At 33.9% G+C, this 21,387-nt stretch overlaps 1 protein-coding gene across 1 annotated transcript in view; it reads right to left on the bottom strand.

The window, feature by feature from the left end:
* Nucleotides 1–281: 281 nt before the first annotated feature.
* LOC125670803 (GDP-mannose 4,6 dehydratase-like) overlaps nucleotides 282–21,387 on the bottom strand; it is a 39,660-nt gene continuing 18,554 nt past the window's right edge. Inside the window, exons 4-12 of the mRNA XM_056140510.1 lie at nucleotides 19,648–19,757; nucleotides 14,213–14,405; nucleotides 13,637–13,741; nucleotides 9,932–10,059; nucleotides 7,831–7,949; nucleotides 6,020–6,116; nucleotides 2,805–2,873; nucleotides 2,608–2,678; nucleotides 282–2,295 (exon numbers count right to left, since the gene is read on the bottom strand). Coding sequence (XP_055996485.1) covers nucleotides 2,616–2,678; nucleotides 2,805–2,873; nucleotides 6,020–6,116; nucleotides 7,831–7,949; nucleotides 9,932–10,059; nucleotides 13,637–13,741; nucleotides 14,213–14,405; nucleotides 19,648–19,757 — 884 coding nt within the window. The 3' untranslated portion in view covers nucleotides 282–2,295; nucleotides 2,608–2,615. The remainder of the gene's footprint in view (nucleotides 2,296–2,607; nucleotides 2,679–2,804; nucleotides 2,874–6,019; nucleotides 6,117–7,830; nucleotides 7,950–9,931; nucleotides 10,060–13,636; nucleotides 13,742–14,212; nucleotides 14,406–19,647; nucleotides 19,758–21,387) is intronic.

Raw genomic sequence — 21,387 nt, 5'->3', positions numbered from 1 at the left:
ACTCAGATATAACCCAGCCCAGCCAGTGTTTTACACGTAACTCAGATATAACCCAGCCCAGCCAGTGTTTTACATGTAACTCAGACATAACCCAGCCCAGTCAGTGTTATACACAAATAATTCTTCCAATTTTAGATTCACACGTTCATGTAGATAAATGTATACTCAATATTTGAAGATGTTTGAATGGACATTCAAGGGTGCAAAAACCATTACTATATCTTGACTACACAGATTTTGTAATGAACAAATAATGACTTAAATAAAAAACCCAAGAAGAATGAAATTAAATATCTTTTAATTTACTTACAATTACTGCTTATAAATTTGGATTTCACATACCTTTACATGAACCTCAACGCTTTAATACATGCCCATAGTTGTTGGTAAAAACATGAATACATAAGACGTGCACAATTGTTACAGAACCAATACAAACATCTCCCAGTCAATATACGCTGTACATTAAAAAACAAAACTCATATCGCCCAGTCAATATATGCTGTACAATATATAAGAACAAAACTCAAGACACTGGAATGTACAGTACAAAGCACTTACAGCAAAACCTGTCTAATCTGAACAGGGTTAGAACTAAAACTCAGTTTACACCGAAATTTGAAACAATGCGTATATTTACATATACCCCATTAACTCAAGAGATCCAGAGAGAGCCTAGTCGGTTGCCTTTAACAGCTGAACAGCAGTGCGGCTGTCTGTTTTATTGTTTACATTTCTCAAGATATCACTAAACTGAAAGAACACCTTGGTGAAGGGATTTCGGATTACAGAGGACTGTGAGATACAGAGGAATAAAGATAGGCAGGTGACTACGACTGTGTGATTGTCAATCAACAGAATAACTACCAGTGCTAGTTCTATTTCCTAATAATTCACAAATTGCATAAAGTTTGCGATTGTTATTTATGTTCCACTGGATCAGTTCCACGTGAAGACTGGGGACGTGGTGGTGTGAACAGACATACAATCATGTAAAAATGGATTTCAAACAAAGTAAATGTAACGGAGAAACACCACACAGGTAAAATAATAATTATGAGATTCTTTTTCATTTGTACAGAGAAACATGCATAGAACACAAAACATAACTTATTGATTACAACACTATTCCTATAAAAATACCATTGCACTTTTATACTCATGTATGTAAGTAGTTTTACGGTATATCAATTTCTACTCTTCAGTTAACTGCATCAAAAACTAAAATATTTCTTAAATCCTATCTAAACGACAGAAAAAATAGAATCTAAAATAAATACCCATTATACAAATGAAATTACACAGATCAGTATTAAGTGTAGAACACAACACTCTTATAATGGCAAACATAACTGGGTCTCACTGTATGGTTACATATTTTTGTGAGGTCCAAAGTGCTAGTTCTGAGGGAAGAAGCACAGTTATCTTTCCTGGTTATGAAGTTTTGTTACATTTCATGGAAGATTAAGTAAAGTCATACATATGTCCGCCAAATTTGCAAATATCACTTTCTCCTGAATTAAGTCTTTGTTTTGGCGCACATGCAAAAAGTACAAATCAAAAACACCTTTTCAATCTTCTTGACAATTTGCAAAATGTAGGCATGAACAGAAGCAGGCACACAGACAGCATGAAGTCATCCTCCATGAAAATTCGACAACCCCACCCACCCACCCACAGTGTCACACAACATTTCCAGTGATTCTATAACATAAATTTCTAGAATTCTAGAGTTAAAAATTATAATAGACAAATAATTTTTTAAGAATCATAAATCACAAAACGAATCAAAATAAATGTTCATTTTTGTATTCACAATAAATTGATGGTCGTGGATAATACTTTAAAGCTAGCTGGTCAAAGCTGGGACTGGCATTAATGAACATTATAGTATTATGCGTAAGAATATATTAGATGCTGTCTAGCCTGCTACAATGACTACTTCTGAATTACAACATCTAGAAAAACCTTGAAATCTGTGTTACAACACCCAGAAAATGTTGACAGGGTCTCAGTATTCATTCCAGACTGGAAATCACTGACCAAGAAGTATCTGACATTGACACACAGTAAAATATTTATTCCATTCATGTTCAATATGTAAGGCAGTGTGAGTCTACATCATGGATTACAGAAGGTACTAAAAGCCGACAGACTGATACCCCCGATTCACATTCCTCATGAAACTTCCAAATTTACTAGTAACATAATGAATACCCAATATTTCATCAAATGAATATAAGAATTGATCCCACTAGTGTCCATTGTACTGCGAATAATAATGGAGAGATGAACCTGAAAAGATAAATTTAAATAAATGTAAATAGAATTGAACACCAATGTGACCAAGAACACTACAGATACAGATTCAAACACCAATGTGACCAAGAAAACTATATATCAAATGTAAATACAGTAAAACATGGATATAGTGAACCTCTAGGGCAAGCAAAAAACATTAATTCATTACTAGTGTGTTCATTATCAGCGTACTGTGCTGATTCAAACACCAATTAGACCAAGAACACTACAGATATCAAATGTAAATACAGATTTAAACATCGATGTGACCATGAACACAACAGATTTTAAGGAGGCTAGACACACCTTGTATATTATGCATTGGGATTGGCTTTCATTAGTGATACGTCTGATTCTACCATCTCCTTGACAAGTGCCTGTAGAAATAAACAGATCAAAGGTTAAAGCTGGTCTCATTTTTCATTTACTTGTTTATTTCCAATCACTGTCAGATTCTCTATTTAACTAATCACCAGACCATCACAACCTGCTTAACTACTCACATCAAACGAATAATTCTGCTGCCATTTCAGTTCTGTCTTTGCCTTTGTACAGTCTCCAAGCAGAAATTCCTATAAATTACAATGCACTTTAATTCAATTCATTGCAATAAATTTGGTGATTGAAAATCAATATTCAATTTTTGCCATAATATTTTAAAAATGCATCAAGGATTACATAAGATAATAGCCCTTAAAATTCTTGAACCCCAATAAAACTAATTTTTTTTTAAAGATTTAAGGAAAGACTCAATCTTATTTTTTGTTTTCTAAATGTGATCAAGTCCAATAGTGAATACATAATTTGTCTTTATAACACTGTGTATGTGTTGATATTGTTTGAGAATTCTACAAATTGTCCATAGAAAGTGAGTTCATGAGGCACACTTTCTGCAAATCTTTAAGACAACGGTCTACACATTCCTTTAAATAGTTTCTGTATTTTCAAGCTTTTAAAGCTAAGAAGTAGGTACAGTTTCTACAGTCATCTGGCCCAAAATATTGATGATTTCACTTGGAGCTCAAATCCTGGCATCCAATTAAGGAATAGTTTAGCAAACCCAAAATTCACTCAGTTTGATCAGCAAAATGATTTGTGTCATTTGACGAGAGCTTGAAGTTGGCATAAAATTGCAAAAATGCCATTTTCAATGAAAATATCCACAAATTCAGGTGGTTTTCCTTTTAGAAAACATACAGCGCATGCGTCGAGCAAATTCATATTGAAGCATGTTTTTCATCTCAAAATAATACACAATATATATCATTTTCATTTTGCTCGACAAATGCGCACATCTTTTCCTGAGCAATAATTTGTATGACATTTGACAGTTTTCAGGCTTATTTTGAGAAAAAGGCGGGAAATGTCTTATTGATGATGTCATAATGCTATCCATTTAGGACTATCATTCTGATTTTGTTGACAAATATACCTGGCATTTATTTTACTTTTTTAAAACACTGATTAAGGTTAATTCCAGACACATTTTATAGAGAGAAATTTTTTGGGCCTTTTTATGTATACAACCGTACCTTGTTCTTTAACAAGATTACGTTTACATCATTTTGAATATTTCTATGCCACATCCTCCACAAAAGAAGTCATTTTCAGTGAAGTTTGATGAACAGTAATATGTTTTATAGACACATTCAATGTATAAATTCGGACAGGATTCTTCACAATTTACACAACCATTTTCAACAAATCATCAAATAACATCATATGACAACTAAGCGTGAATGCATTTTTGATACAGATTTTTTTTATCTGATGCATGTCAGTCAAATTTTTTTTTAAAACGTGAGCCGAAAATGTCTACCATGCGTTAAACCAAAATCCTGTGCAAAAAATATTCTGTATATAATTTCATAAATGCTATATTTGATATCTGTGAAATTTGAATAAAATATCCATCCACTTGTTTTAGCTTGGACTGGAATGCAAGTGATTTTCTGACCTAACCCTTCTAGATGTTGTGAATATCATTTGTTAAATTCTTTTAAAAAGAAGAAAAAAGGGGGAAGGGGTAACCTGCTTCCCCGAAATAAAACACAAAACATATTTTTGGAATACAAAAATAATTGAAAACTTTGTCCATTGTTTTATAAGTTTGTTGCAACATCATTAATGATAGTGTTAAATGATAAGTGATGTCAAATGTTGTCCAACAATCAACAATAATCAATTATAGGAACACAATACACACAGGTCTTATTTTTTAATATTGACTGATTAAACAGGGTCATTTGACTGAAATAGCACCCACAATTGTCTATAAACGGCTCCCGAGTCCTGTAATAAACCCCCAGAGAACAGACTGACGCTCTGGAAACAATAGGCACAAGTTTTGCGTCTCCATTAAACCCACCTCATTATTTATGTTCCTATATAATCCACATTTAATGTCAAAAATGTTTTTGTGTGTGAGAAGTTTTAAGACTTCATTTTTGGTATGATTTATAAATACCAGTGGTGACAAGATTTTTTGAGTGTCAAACACTAGCTAGAATTGTGATTCACCTGCCATATTTTTTTGGTTAAAAAGTATGAAATTTAATGGGGCTTTTTATAGCTAAAAGGGGTCATAAAACCTTCAGATTGTGATGAAAATAAATAAATAAATTAAGTAGATCTGCAATAAAGCAGTAATAAATGACTATGGCATGGTGCATTTCGGGCCTGGGTCACACTTCCTAGAAAGCGTTTCAGAAAGATATGTTTTCTTAAACTTTTTCATAGTTTCCATTTTGCAGCTTCAAACATTGAAAACAGCCATTTTTAAGGATAAGGTTCAGTCAGTTATAAAATATTTCTATGGTGACCATTCAATAAGTCTGATGTTCTCAATACTCCCCCCCCCCTCCCCTTGTACTTCATCTTTTTTTTCTGAATCTAATTAATGTCCTCCACAAACAATGTTACATTTGCATCGATAAATGCACGATTTTCCTAAAGGTGACATTGAATGTGAGCAATGAAGAGGTCAGAGTAAATTAATTAAGTTTTTATTTATCAACAATTCAATTTTTCTACTGACTTTCAATGTCTTATCCCCCCCCCCCCCCTTACTCCAGCCAACTTGCTTCATAAAATATCAAATGATAGTTTACATCCACAAAAGAACAATAATTCTCTTTTTTTTTTTTACAAAGAGTACGAATTTTCCTTTTTTCCTGGTTTATAGTCCGATTTTTCACCCCTTGTCATATTGTGTTTTCTGTGGTGACACTTGAACTGCTTTCTAATTTGTACATACCACTTTCTACCAGTGTAACTCTGCTGGTAATTAAACTGTAATCAGTCAAAAATGCCAAAATCCAATAAAAAACAAGCTGTGTCATAAAAATTTGTGTTGTCAACAAACAGAAATCTATAAAATGTTAGACTGTATCCCAAAATACAGGTAAAACTAAGTCATGTGAAAACTGACAAAGGCTTTCAACATTTCTAATTAACGTATGCAAAGGGGAATAACTCTTTCTGTCTGAACGAATTCTCACTGTCCATTATGAACTCTTGTATCAAACACTGTCCATTTTTGCCATATATCCTTAAACAACTTTAAAATAAAGATGCATATTATTTACTCCATACTGTTTCAAATTTATTTACAAAATGCACGAGGTCTATTTCTCTAATATGCTGTGAACAAAAAAAGAGAGGATATAAATGCTTCGGATGAATGAAGTCTATATGAACAAAGAGAGAGAACTCTTACCACTTCTGTGGGTCTGTAGAACTTGGGATTGACCTTCACTCTTACTTCCCCGGTCACTTTGTCTTTGCCCACTTCATTCACACCTTCTCCCTCCCATCTGCAAAAGTAGTCCCATTGTAATGTAATATCAAACCAATATTCAATGATGACACACTTAGTCCAAATGGCATTTACAAAAATTAAAAAATGTGACTTGCACTATATGTACGGTATTCAATTCCTAGTAGAAGTAATTTTAAAAAAACCAACAATTTTCCACTAGATAATACAAATGTCTGTATTCATAAACCTATTCATTTCTTTGAAAGTTATTTTTGAAAACATCAGCTGAAAAATGTTACAGTTGCTGAACTTTGAAATGAAACCACTACCTATTTTAACCTTGGTTTGATAAAAATGCACATACCTATTAGAAAACACCTGTATTTCTCTAAATTTCACCACAACTTGACAAAAGTCTTGATATTTAAAGAAGCATATTTAAGTGCATTTTTCTGTCAAAAATTTAAGTTGAAGAACGATGAGAGACATGCCAGTTCTTGGAAGTGCAGTTTTTCACAAACAAAACTGTAGCTGTCTTTTGATTAATTTTAAATGCTTAATAACCAAGAAAAATTACATCACTACACAAACAGATGTTTAAATTAACAAAGACACTATGAGGTAAATTTAATTACAAACACTAAATTAAACAAGTTAAGGGAAAAAAACCTCAGGTACTTCAGGCTATGAAACAATTCCGTTTAGTATGATTCACGTCTATGTGTCGTTTACCCTGCATGCATAATGTAAATCTTTTGAAGTAAATATTTTCTTCCACCTCAAACTGTCCCAATAATGCGTTGAGTATAACTGCCAATTAGTAAACACTTTGTCACAATTTTGTGATACTGTAAAATTCATTTCTAAATTTGGAAATACTAATTTTCAGCACCAATATGTGAGAACATAGAATCTTGAGTGGCATCACCTGAAGGACTTAAGGACACTTGAATGGAAATAATGGATGTATGGGTAGATATATATATTTTGGTTTGGTTTGGTTGTAAGAAGTGCAAAAATAAAATTCCTAAATAATAAGAAACTTTAATTTTCTATGATGTTTAAAAGTAGAAATAAATTACTATATAACTCTAGACTATATAAAATCTCCCCAATGTTATCAAATTAAATTATGAAATCATGAGAATAAATTACATTCCAAAAAGTAAATTGTATGCATTTCACTTATAAAAACATAAATTTGGTTTAGATTTTCATCATTTTTTTTAAAAAGTTTGTATGTAGCAAGTGTTATTAAGTTCATAAATAAGTGATAAATAAATGAAGTGAGAATTATGATTTCATGAGAGGTTTCTAAAAGTGAAACACAAATGTTGATTACTCTCAAACGATTAAACTCTGCCATCACATGAAGAAAATCACTTAAAACATTCAGAAAGACTCCCTCTTGTCTCCACAAATTCATAATAACACTTATACGATATATGCAAAATGTATAATCCACACTACTCATCAACTGATCCGATACAACATGTATATAACACATATACGACTTGAATAATCCACACTACTCATCAACTGATCCGATATGACATGTAATACACATATACGACTTGAATTATCCACAATACTCAGCAACTGATCCGATATGACATGTATACAACACATATACGACTTGAATAATCCACACTACTCATCAACTGATCCGATACGACATGTAATACACATATACGACTTGAATTATCCACACTACTCATCAACTGATCCGATACGACATGTATACAACACCTATAATCCACAAAACTTACATTATATCCACATTAACCACTTTGAAGGCTTTTTCCACAAATTCTCGAACGCTGTGTGTTTCTCCCATTGAAATCACAAAATCCTCGGGCTTATCATGTTGTAACATCATCCACATTGCCTGTAAATCAAACACAAAACATCAAATACAACACATCAAATCAAATACAACACATCAAATCAAATACAACACATCAAATGAAAACACTATAGGAAACAATTAAACTAGTTTTCATACAAAAACCTTATCGTATTTTCTTCATTGATATTTCCAAGATGAAAGATTATCATTTATTGCAGCTTTGAATCATCTCTCTCTCTCTCTTGAAGAAAAGTAACATTCAATTTTAAATTAATTTTCATTTTACTCAAAAGATGCAAAGAAAACAACTTTGTGTTTCACAAATAATGCACGTATAAAACATTTACATGACAAAACAGTGATTTTGTTTTAGATTTTGCACAGAGACTGTGGGGACTTGGTACATACTTGTACGGTAATCTGATAATGAGAGAAACTTAAAAAACTTTCACCTCTATTACAATTCACTGTTCTGCAGGACGCAAATCTTTATATATATATACATATTTTCCAAGAATAATCACGAGACCACATCTCGTAATAACAACAAAAAAATCCGTATGTTTCAATGCTAGCTGGAACCATTCTTTTTTTTTTTATATTATTTTGCTAAAAATCCAGATAAAACAGACGGTTTTAACAGACCCTAATGCCAAGCTTGGATTCTGCAAACCGCATTTTATATGTTTTCAATGTTTATGCATGAAAATTAGACCACTGCTACAAGGTGTCAATTCACCAATTTACAAAACCAAATTGACATTCACTTTTGTTAAGTTGAGTATGAAAAAATATTATTGCAGGGATTATTTCTGACAGAAGTTTGCTGTAGGAACCATTTTTGTTTGCTTAATTTTCTGAAGACAGTTCAGTGTTTTTTCTCATAACATCTGATTTGTGAGATTCCGAATTTGTAATTTAACTGTCTAGTTATGTTAATTTCATCAAAATATTGAATATATTTACTTTAATATTTTCTAGGTGTGATAATAAATTTTTATGCAAATCTCCTTTATATTTATGCATTAATTAGACTATATGATTTAAATTCCAGTATCTTTATATATATATGCATTAATTAGCAGGTGATGCCTATATAATTTTGATTTTACTGTTTAAATATACATGTATGTTCATAAGTGATGCTCATATAATTTTAATAATTCTATAAGTGATGCCTATATAATTTTGATTTTACTGTTTATATATACATGTATACATGTTCATAAGTGATGCTCATATAATTTTAATATTTCTATAAGTGATGTATCATGTCTATTTAATTTTGATTTTCTATAGATATATAATTTTGATTTTACTATTTTCATTAGTGATGTGAATATAATTTCACTATTTATACAGATAAGATAGATTTTATGGAACCTATTCTTGAGGGCATATAAAACACAAAGTAATAAACATAAAAGAAAAAAGTCCAAATAGATAACATCAATACCCCCCCTCCCCCCCAAAAAAAACCAACCCACTTTAATGTAGAAGTTTGTAGCAGTTGGGGATTGTACTTGTTTGCAGGTGACAATGAAATATAAAATTCATATTTTATAATCATATCATATCATATTCAATGTTATGCAACCATACACACAAAAATGAATACTGAATTATTAACATGTGTATTACTTTAAATAAAGTAATTATTGTTTTACCCAGGGTTTTTCCCCCAGCTTTACACAGAGCATTATTATTGTGATCTATATATTTGTGCACTGATTGGCCTATATGATTTTTAAAACCACTTCTACCACTTTCTATATATAGACAATCATATGAGTGATTCTGAATAAACACAACTCTCATGTAACTGCTATTATGTAAATTATGGTACATCATAGTGACTTTTAATTCTTTACTGGGGTTGAGGGGAGGAGTGTAGGTACTATAGATAGATAGAGTTCCTGTATACATCCACGTAGACTTTTGACTTAGTTCCTATGGACTTTTAATTCTTTATTGGGGTTGAGGGGAGGAGTGTAGTATAGATATATAGAGTTCCTGTATACCTCCACGTAGTCTTTTGCGTGTCCCCAATCTCTTTTGGAATCCAGGTTTCCCAGCTGAACATTTTCTTGTTGTCCTAAGGTAATTTTAGCAACAGCTCGTGTAATCTTCCTTGTCACAAAAGTCTCTCCTACACAAGAAATAATACCAACATTCATCAGTCTCTCCTACACAAGAAATAATACCAACATTCATCAGTCTCTCCAGCACAAGAAATAATACCAACATTTATCAGTGTTTAAAGTCTCTCATACACAAGAAATAATACCAACATTCATTCAGTGTTTAAGTCTCTCCTACACAAGTAATAATACCAACATTTATCAGTGTTTAGTCAGTAAAAAATATCATGCTTTTCTATTGTATCTTACTTCTCAATAAAACACTGACTTAAGACTTCAATTAAAAAGCCTAATATATATTACAAAATAATGTAAAGTCTTTAAGAATAAATGTCCACTTCATATTATGGAGGACATTTCTTCAAAAAGTACCTCTATCCTTCCATTAATTTGAATGAATATTCCTCATATAATACCTCGATTTAACGATACAACATACTGACTGGAATGCGGTACTTTCTTATTTTCTGCTACATTTATTTAATTTTATAATACTACATCATCTTCATGATCTTTGTCCGAGTATTTAAAAAAATACATTTTCTCCAATATCTCCTTCCTCCATCATTGTGAGTTACCACACTCCTCCTGTCATCTTCTAATTGAATCCAATTCTACAGAGTCCCTGAACTGAAGATCAACACATAGTTTGTTTTGATAATGTCAATCTCCGATGAAGATTCAGTCAATTCATCGTTTCCAATCATGCAAATTCCACCTCAAGTGACTTTGTTTCTCTGTTAGGATTGACGTGGGATAATTTAACTATTGTCAGTTTCAAAGTAACTCTTGAACTGATTGAACATGATCCCATGTAAGAAAACATTGGAGGGAATCTGATCAGGTTGTCAATCAGTTTCACACTAAATCTGTATTCTAATGTCTCTGGATAATTTACTCCAATAGGAGTCTTTGTTTGTTTAGTGTTACTTCTGCCAAATCTTTGAGAGATGTTTAGATGAAAATATCTTTTTTATTTTTTTATTTTACCTTTATATGAACTCTGTCTGATAGATCAATATTCAATGATAGCAATGGACATAGTTCAAAATGCATTTGATAAACTTATTTTATCTCTATCAAACAGGAGAAACCCTCCCAGCCTCTAAAACTTCTCCTACAGAATGCAAGCCTTATTAAGTTACAAACCAAAACAAAATCCAACACTAAGAAAACATCTTGACATTTTGCAACACTAGGACAGATGTGGAAGAAGCCTGGGGTTGATAAGAAGTTTTTTTTTTCTGCCTGAGTAGTTTCCCGACCTTAGCTGAAAGCTTGTGTGGGGTCAGGGCGTGTGTGTCATTTTGTGCACTGCCTGTAGGGAGCGAGTCTCATGTTGATAAACACAGGCCTGTCATAATCTGTACAATACATAACATGTCTGCTGGACGAGATGCTGTATCTTAACATAACAATTAAAATCTAATATTGCCTGAGAAAATCACGATTATAATCTCATTTAAAGGGTTTTATTTAAAGAATAAACAACTGTATATCAAACCTTTGTTGCATGATAGCAAAGGGGATAGAATTTTATTCACTCATGTTTAGCGATTTTTTTTTTTTTACTTTGCTTGTTGGTTATAAATGGAGCCGAATATCAGTATCGGGTTATTTCCAATACCCTGATTTTCTCGAAGTTGAACTCCGCCTTTGGTCCTGGCTGTAATCTAGACATAACTCTCCCGACTTCTCGAATATGGTAATATCGAATATCCCACTTATTGTCTTCAAGTTCCCAAGCCATGATTTTTATCTTAAGGTGCAGTCAATTTTCTGGTCTGCTAAACAAACCTCATCTCTTTACTTTTCCTATTCTCATCTGTGGCTATTCACACCTGGCAGTTGCTAATTAACCCCTCCTTATGCAAGGTATCTAAGTTGAGGTATAACAACTTGGGTGTTTAGTGCAGTTTTTGAATAAAATGATTTGATCCACAACCAATTTAATTAACAAATTCAATTTTATGGAATTCTTTGAATTTATTCACTACTCCAATTTATTTATTATGACAGAAAACGTGATTTATTAATAAAGTGCACCGCCACGGCACATGATACGCCCGTCACATATTGTTAACAGTATAGATTGTACCCATTAAAACATTTTTTTTTATATCACCTTAATTAAATGTCACAGTGACCTTAAAGTAGGATGCGACACACCTTCTACCTAAGATGCATTAGTTGACCAATTTTGGTGATTCTAGGTCTAATAATTTTCAAGTTATGAGCCGGACAAGTTTTTGCCATATATGGCCATATCTTCTTAATGAAAAGTCACAGTGACCTGGTTTTAATGTGCGACACACCTTCTACCCAAGATGTATCTACAGACAAAGTTTGATGATTCTAGGCCTTGTAGTATTTAAGTTACGGGTCGGACACGAAAAAGCTAACAGACGGACGGACAGACGGATATCTTCTTAATGAAAAGTCACAGTGACCTGGTTTTAATGTGCGACACACCTTCTACCCAAGATGTATCTACAGACAAAGTTTGATGATTCTAGGCCTTGTAGTATTTAAGTTACGGGTCAGACACGAAAAAGCTAACAGACGGACGGACAGACGGACGGACATGAACGCCATACCATAATACGTCCCGTCTTAAGACGGGCATACAAAAAGACCAGTTTGATCTTGAAACACTGGATATTTTAAAATTTTGTTGAAGACTTCCACATTTTGAGATACAAACATTTAACTGTATGCCTAAAACATTCATCGATTAAATTGGGTATTATACCAAATCCATAGCCATTTTCTTAAAGTTTTCATTTTTGTTGTGTACAACAAATGTTGTATCAGGTGGGGAATGCTTAAGGATCTGAACAAATGCTGTATCAGGTGGGGAATGCTTAAGGATCTGAACATATCTTGTATCAGGTGGGGAATGCTTAATGATCTGAAGAGGTGGCATATGATTTTTATTGACGGCATATATAATGCTTTCCCCTCTTCTGTCATATCACCAAATAATTCCATCAGATTCATTCCTTCCTCATTGCTAGAGCCTGACATTGTGAACCAGTTTATTGGTGTGAGTTCCTGATTGATAGAGCCTGACATTGTGAACCAGTTTATTAGTCTCAGTTCCTGATTGCTAGAACCTGACATAGTGAACCATATTTACTGATCTCAGTTCCTGATTGCTAGAACCTGACATAGTGAACCATATTTACTGATCTCAGTTCCTGATTGCTAGAACCTGACAATGTGAACCAGTTTATTGGTCTCAGTTCCTGATTGCTAGAACCTGACAACGTGAACCAGTTTATTGGTCTCAGTTCCTAATTGTTACAACTTGACATTGTGAACCAGTTTATTGGTCTCAGTTCCTGATTGCTACAATTTGACATTGTGAACCAGTTTATTGGTCTCAGTTCCTGATTGCTAGAACCTGACATTGTGAATCAGTTTATTGGTGTGAGTTCCTGATTGCTAGAACCTGACATTGTGAACCAGTTTATTGGTGTGAGTTCCTGATTGCTAGAACCTGATATTGTGAACCAGTTTATTGGTGTGAGTTCCTGATTGCTAGAACCTGACATTGTGAATCAGTTTATTGATTGACCTCACCTCTTCTGGGACTTTCATGATTGAACAAGATTCCGTTGCAGGCGAACATGTCGTAGGCCTCCCTGTAGTTCACGACAATCCAGTACGCATACAGCTTGGCCACACCTGCAACAAAGAACAGTGAAAACACATCAATACAACATCTCTTACTGCTCCATACAGACAAACTTCTGTGTTCAATGAAGTTTACAAAGTTATTTCTTCTTTTCACTTCCCATTTATTTTCAATGTTAACCAAAAGAATACGCCAGAAAATAACACATTAGACATTATAAGCATATTCACATCACACAACTTAGACATTAGCATATTCACATCAAACAGCTTAAACATTAGCATATTCACATCACACATATTAGACATTAGCATATTCACATCATACATATGAGACATTAGCATATTCACATCACACAACTTAGACATTAGCATATTCAGATCACACAACTTAAACATTAGCATATTCACATCTTACATATGAGACATTAGCATATTCACATCATACATATGAGACATTAGCATATTCACATCACACAACATATACATTGTTAAACGATTTTTCTTGACTATATTTCTTACCATAAGGAGATCGGGGATAAAATGGAGTGGTTTCCTTTTGGGGGATCTCCTGGACTTTTCCGAACATTTCACTGGTGGAGGCCTGATAGAATCTGACCTGGTCCGCCAGTCCGCAGGTTCTGATGGCGTCTAACAGGCGAAGTGTTCCAACTGCATCCACATTAGCCGTATACTCAGCTAACTCAAAGGAGACCTGGTACAGAGAGAAAGTAAAATAACCTCAATTAATAAAATAATTAATCAACATCACACAATAAACCTCACACAGAGAAAATAAAATAACCCTCAACATCACACAGTCAACCTCACACACAGAGAAAATAAAATAACCTCAACATCACACAATAAACCTAACACAGAGAAAATAAAATAACCTCAACATCACACAGTCAACCTCACACAGAGAAAATAAAATAGTCTCAACATCACACAGTAAACCTAACACAGAGAAAATAAAATAGTCTCAACATCACACAGTCAACCTCACACACAGAGGATATAAAATAGTCTCAACATCACACAGTAAACCTAACACAGAGAAAATAAAATAGTCTCAACATCACACAATAAACCTCACACAGAGAAAATAAAATAGTCTCAACATCACACAGTAAACCTAACACACAGAAAATAGAATACTCTCAACATCACACAGTAAACCTAACACACAGAAAATAAAATAACCTCAACATCACACAGTCAACCTCACACAGAGAAAATAAAATAAACCTCAACATCACACAGTAAACCTCACACAGAGAAAATAAAATAACCTCAACATCCCACAGTAAACCTAACACACAGAAAATAAAATAGTCTCAACATCACACAGTCAACCTCACACACAGAGAATATAAAATAACCTCACCATCACACAGTCAACCTCACACAGAGAAAATAAAATAACCTCAACATCACACAGTCAACCTCTCACAGAGAAAATAAAATAACCTCAACATCACACAGTAAACCTAACACACAGAAAATAGAATAGTCTCAACATCACACAGTCAACCTCACACAGAGAAAATAAAATAGTCTCAACATCACACAGTAAACCTAACACACAGAAAATAAAATAGTCTCAACATCACACAGTAAACCTCACACAGAGAAAATAAAATAACCTCAACATCACACAGTAAACCTAACACACAGAAAATAAAATAGTCTCAACATCACACAGTCAACCTCACACAGAGAAAATAAAATAACCTCAACATCACACAGTCAACCTCACTGTAGTGAAAATATCATTTTTATTCAATGGATAAATTATAGTATTTCAGTGTTGAAAATGTAATAAAATGTGAAACTGCACAGGACACAAGCTCCTTTATGAAATGAAAGATTTAGACTTCCTTTAAAACTTTCACATGCTGAGTTTTATGCAGACCCAGAAATATGGTTACAATGCATAGCTAAGATTCTTCAACCCTCTCTTAGTCAGAATAGAATTTTTTTTTCTTTAGCGAAACTTTACAATTTTTCAGAAGTGAGGTACAGGAAATGTGATCTTCTTTTCAATTAGATGCACTAAAGGAAAAGCAGAATTGGGAGTCATGCAGAAATATGCTCAATTTGACAGTCCTGCTTTGGATTAATTACCCACTAGGGGGGATTGTAGTGAGCAGATGAAACAACATTGCTGAACAAGATCAATTTTGTGGGTTAAAAAGCCAGCAAATTAAATATGAAATCTACACTGTCTAATTTCTTCCCATATATTCAGCTGCAGCCTCTCACTATAAGGGACATGATATGGTGTAACTATGTCTGAGAACACACTGCCTTCAGAACAGAAACTTCCAATCCTCCAAACAGTAGAAATAGTCAGCAAGGTGCCCTCCTCACCAACTTTTCAGATTTTTAAATTCTTACCAATAAAAAAAAAACAGTAAAAATTTGTCCAAGAATGTGTCCCTCCCTGGTAATTGCTTATTATTAATTTAAGAATAATACCTATTCTTAAAATCGAACAAATACCATTTGATATCAGTGAATACAATAACGCAACACTGACTATTGATACATGTAGATGTTGAGTTCAGATTGCATCAACACAATTAAAATGCGACATTTAATCCATACAATGGTTTTGTTCCATTTTCAGGCTAAGATAAGCTAAGCTTTATTTTAAGCCGGCATGTCATCATAACAAAGAAGAATAAGCTCCAGGGAGCTGTTAGACTGACATGTAGACAGGCTGAATTATCATGATTTATTGCAACATACAAAAGAAATAATGAGTCTTATGTATGAAGAAAAATTATTTTTTTCATTTATGCTGCTTAATGCACATTTGACATTTCTAATTTAGTTGGGTTTTTTTTTTTTAAATAATCTAGTCAGCTTAGCCCACAAAGACAAGATGCAACTTCATTTATCAACTATAAAACAAAAGCAAACTGAGTGTTTCTTATAAATAAGCCAGGTGACATTTTCAATTTAATGTGTTGATTTAGTTTGTGGTGTGGTTTTGTTAACCCAGCCAGAAAGAAGAAAAAAGAGAGAAACAAGTTTATATGACAGACATAAAAAAAACATGCATGCAAAGAGAGACAACTCTAACATGTGGCAAATTTTTCTAGTTCGTCCGATTAGACTTGCTCATATCTCTGTGTTTATTTGTCTGGTGACTGCCGACTGTGATAGGTTGATTATTTGAAAACATGTTCTGACATTATTAGGAGGTTTGAAAGAGAGCAAACTGAAAGTAAAACATGTTCTGACATTATTAAGAGGTTTGGAAGAGAGCAAACGGAAAGTAAAAGATGTTGATAATAAAACTAGCTTTATAGCAAAACTTGCTTTATTAAAAGATTCAATTTTCTTCTCCTTATATGTGCATCTTGTTAGTTAAAAGTTAAAAGAAAACAAGAGATGTTTGTAAAACACATATGCCCCCCATGGTGCAAAATTGAAAAGGGTTATACACACACACACATCATTTAATTGAGAGTAGTATCATCAATTCAAAATATTGAGCAGACAATATCTTCCTATGTCAAGAGTGGATTGACCATGTGACCTAAAATCAATAGGGGTCATCAACTCCTGAAGATGTACCAGTGTATCAAGTTTGATGTCTGTCAAGCAAAGGGTTCTCAAGATATTGAAGGAACAGTATATTCCTATGTCCAGTTTGACCCTTGACCTTTGACCATGTGACCTCAAATTCATTAGAAGTCATCTTTTCCTGAAGATGTACCAGTGTACCAAGTTCGATGTCTGTCAAGCAAAGGGTTCTCAAGATATTGACCGGACAGTATATTGCTATGTCCAGTTTGACCCTTGACCTTTGACCATGTGACCTCAAAATCAATATGGGTCATCTTCTTCTAAAGATATACCAGTGTACCAAGTTTGATGTCTGTCAAGCAAAGGATTCTTGAGACATTCAGTGGTCATTATATTCCTATGTCCAGTTTGATCCTTGACCTTTGACCATGTGACCTCAAAATCAATAGGTGTCATCTTCTCCTGATGATGTACCAGTGTACCAAGTCTGATGTCTGTCAAGCAAAGGGTTCTCAAGATATTGAGCAGACAGTATATTCCTATGTCCAGAGTAGATTGACCCTTGACCTTTAACCTTTTGACCTGAAAAACAATAGGGGTCCTCTTCTTTTTATAACCAACCAACATATGAAATATCATTACAATCAAGTGAATGGTTCTCAAGATATTAGGCGGACAACTCATGGTCTACCACATGGTGTTAAGACCAGCAGTTTGACCTTGACCTTTGACCACGTGACCAGAAAATCCATAGGGATCATCTACTCTCTAAGGAAAGCCTCTGTATCAATTTTGGCTATTATCAAGCAAAGGGGTCAAAAGATATTGAGCGGACAACACATGGGCTTAAGACCAGAGGTTTGACCTTGACCTTTGACCATGTGACCTGAAGGTCAATAGGGATCATCTACTCTCCAAGGGCAACCCTTGTATTAAGTTTGGTAGTTATCATGCATAGGGGTCAAAAGTTATTGAGTGGACAACACATGGTCTACCACATGGGGTAAAGACCAGCAGTTTGACCTTGACCTTTGACCATGTGTCCTGAAAATCAATAAGGATCATCTACTCTCCAGGGGCAACCCCTGTACCAAGTTTGGTTGTTATCAAGCAAAGGGGTCGAAAGATATTGAGAGGACAACACATGGTCTACAGACCGACCGACCGACAGTTGCAAAACAATATCCCCCTCTTTTTCATAATCATAACTTTATTATAAGTTCAGTAAACATTTAAGAACCTAAATGTAAACACAGAGATACCAGTCATTTGTCCTGAACAGTCACCATAATCAGTTAATGTAGACCTATACCTTGCTTATCACTTGTATTGCTTTCTTTGTGAAGAAAATCTGTCCATTTGCATAAAACTTTGACTCAATCCATGTAAACAAATGAACAAGTGGTGGACATTAGCAATTCCTGTCTCCGGTTCCGAAAGTCACAAAAAGTCTGACCATGAAAATGGTACTTATGGTTGTTCAGTAAAACTTGAAAGATCATCAAATTGTTTTGAACACTATATTCATTGTACTACAACTTTCTGGTACATCTAGAGGAAAAAGCAATTTACAGACACGACCCAAACCCACTCCTTACCTTAACAACCATGGCCCATGATAATAACCCACTCCTTACCTTAACAACCATGGCCCATGATAATAACCCACTCCTTACCTTAACCATGGCCCATGATAATAACCCACTCCTTACCTTTATGGTCGTGGCCCCCTGACCCCAACCTGCATCTTACCTTATCAGTCATACCCCGTGACCCCAACCCACACCTTTCCTTAATAGTCATACCCCGTGATCCCAACCCGCACTTTCCTTAACATACGTAGCCTGTGACCCTAAACTGCACCTTACCTTTACAGACAGACTCCTAACCCACACCTTCCCTTTACATAATTATATGCGTGACCTCAACCCACACCTGAATGTTTCAGACATGACTCCAACCTGCACTTTATCTTTACAGACCCCAACCAACACCTTACATTTACAGGTATGATCCCCAACCTGCACATAACCTTTACATACATAACCCCAAGCCACACCTTACCTTTACATACAAGACCCCAAGCCACACCTTACCTTTACATACAAGACCCCAAGCCACACCTTACCTTTACACACGACCCCAACCCACACCTTACCTTTACACACATGACCCCAACTCACACTTTACCTTTACACAACCCAAACCCACTCCTTACCTTTACACAAACCCAAACCCACTCCTTACCTTTACACAACCCGAACCCACACCTTACTTTACACAACCCAAACCCACACCTTACGTTTACACAACCCGAACCCACACCTTACTTTACACAACCACAAACCCACACCTTACCTTTACACAACCCAAACCCACTCCTTACCTTTACACCACCCGAACCCACACCTTACCTTTACATGGCTCTGGGCTCCCAGATTGTAAATTTCATGCGGACGGACTTGGCTGATGATTTTGACTAAACAGGTGCTATCTGTGAGATCTCCGTAGTGAAGATGCATGGCTACAATAAAATAGAACATGGACCATTCAACTTAATGACAAAGAATTTTAACAAAATCAACATTAAATTTATGACATGGAAATAAAAATTACATAAAAATAGAAGCCAAACAGAATTACTGTCAAGAATTTTGCATAAACAAAATATAATCTTTGTATATCAAAAGAATGATTTAATTAGCTACCATGGCCGTATCCTATCAAGTGACCTCATGCAACCAATCCAAATATTCTAAAGATACATGTAGTAACAAATTAAATGGGTATTCATCAGAACATCTTATTACCCAGGACCAAAATTGGTACATGCAAATATTGTATTTTTCTTCATTAAAAAAAAATCTCATCTTTTAAAAGCAAATAAAGATTCATAAGTCACCTTAATACACAAATAACAGGCTGTAGAGGGCATTTAATATTTGTGGCAACATATACCTTAGAAATCATTGCAGTGGGGTAACAAAAAAAACCAAAACAATAGAAAATAATGAAAACATAAAAAGGTAGCTCTATCCTCATGTGACTTATCAATATTAATGGTTAAAAGTGGAAAAACTTCATTAATTTCCACTCAATATAGTTTAATTCAATTAATAACCAAAGAAAATGTATATGTTGCCACCTTTTTAAAGATGTCAGACATACAAAAACAGAAGTATATATCAACATCAGAAAATCACACATTTTCGTTAAACAGAATAATAAAGATAGATAAAAACTTGTTGAAATGAAAAAATTTAAATATCAACAGTTTTAAAAAACGGCTAATTCATAAATATGTATCTATAGATATATATTTATGAATTAGCAGTTTTTTTTTTTTTTAAACTGTTGATATCTAAATTTTGTCATTTCAACAAGTTTTTATCTATCTTTATTATTCTGTTTAACGAAAATGTGTGATTTTCTGATGTTGATATATACTTCTATATCTATAGATTAATTATGGATATTAGGGAAACCAATGTATAATAGACATCCAGTTGAGGAAATTCCAGCACAGGAGTTATAGCCCTTGACAACATTTTTAAAATCATAAATAATTGATAATCTATGGAAAATATAAACTTTTTCTGTATCAATAGTTTACCAGATTTTTTATTATATCCAGTGAATAATATTCCTCAGAAAGATATATTTCTATCATACGCAAAGTACTCTTATATTAGAAAAATTACGTCTGTAGATTCTTTTGGGTCACACATTGACCACTTTTAACTACCGGTACCTGTTATATAAACACTGTGTTATATATATATATATATATATAATATCAGATTTCTGGCTTAAGATTAGCATCGAGTACTGTAAAACTACATCAACTTTGTTTGGAAAAGAGACTTGGAGAAAAGCTACGAAGACGGAGAGGGAACCAGTAGGACTGACCTCATAGTCGGAATCTGTGAAGACAAAAAAAACCCGACCAGCCAGAATGTAGATTTATTCACAGTCTCATTCTCCATTAAGGCAGAACTCAGAAACTTTATTTTCACTATTCTTAACATACTTAATCCCCCATCCTCCTTGAATTTTTTTTTAGAATGAGCAAATACAGTCTTAGTTCCCGCTTTGTGAGTGTTTTCATTGTAGCTTTAAATCAATAACGTAGCAAGTACTTTAAAAAATTCAAT

Source organism: Ostrea edulis, chromosome 1, assembly GCF_947568905.1.
Source record: "Ostrea edulis chromosome 1, xbOstEdul1.1, whole genome shotgun sequence".
NCBI lineage: Eukaryota > Metazoa > Mollusca > Bivalvia > Ostreida > Ostreidae > Ostrea > Ostrea edulis.
The sequence above is the reverse complement of the archived record's forward strand: the minus strand, read 5'-3'. Positions and strand labels throughout refer to the sequence as shown.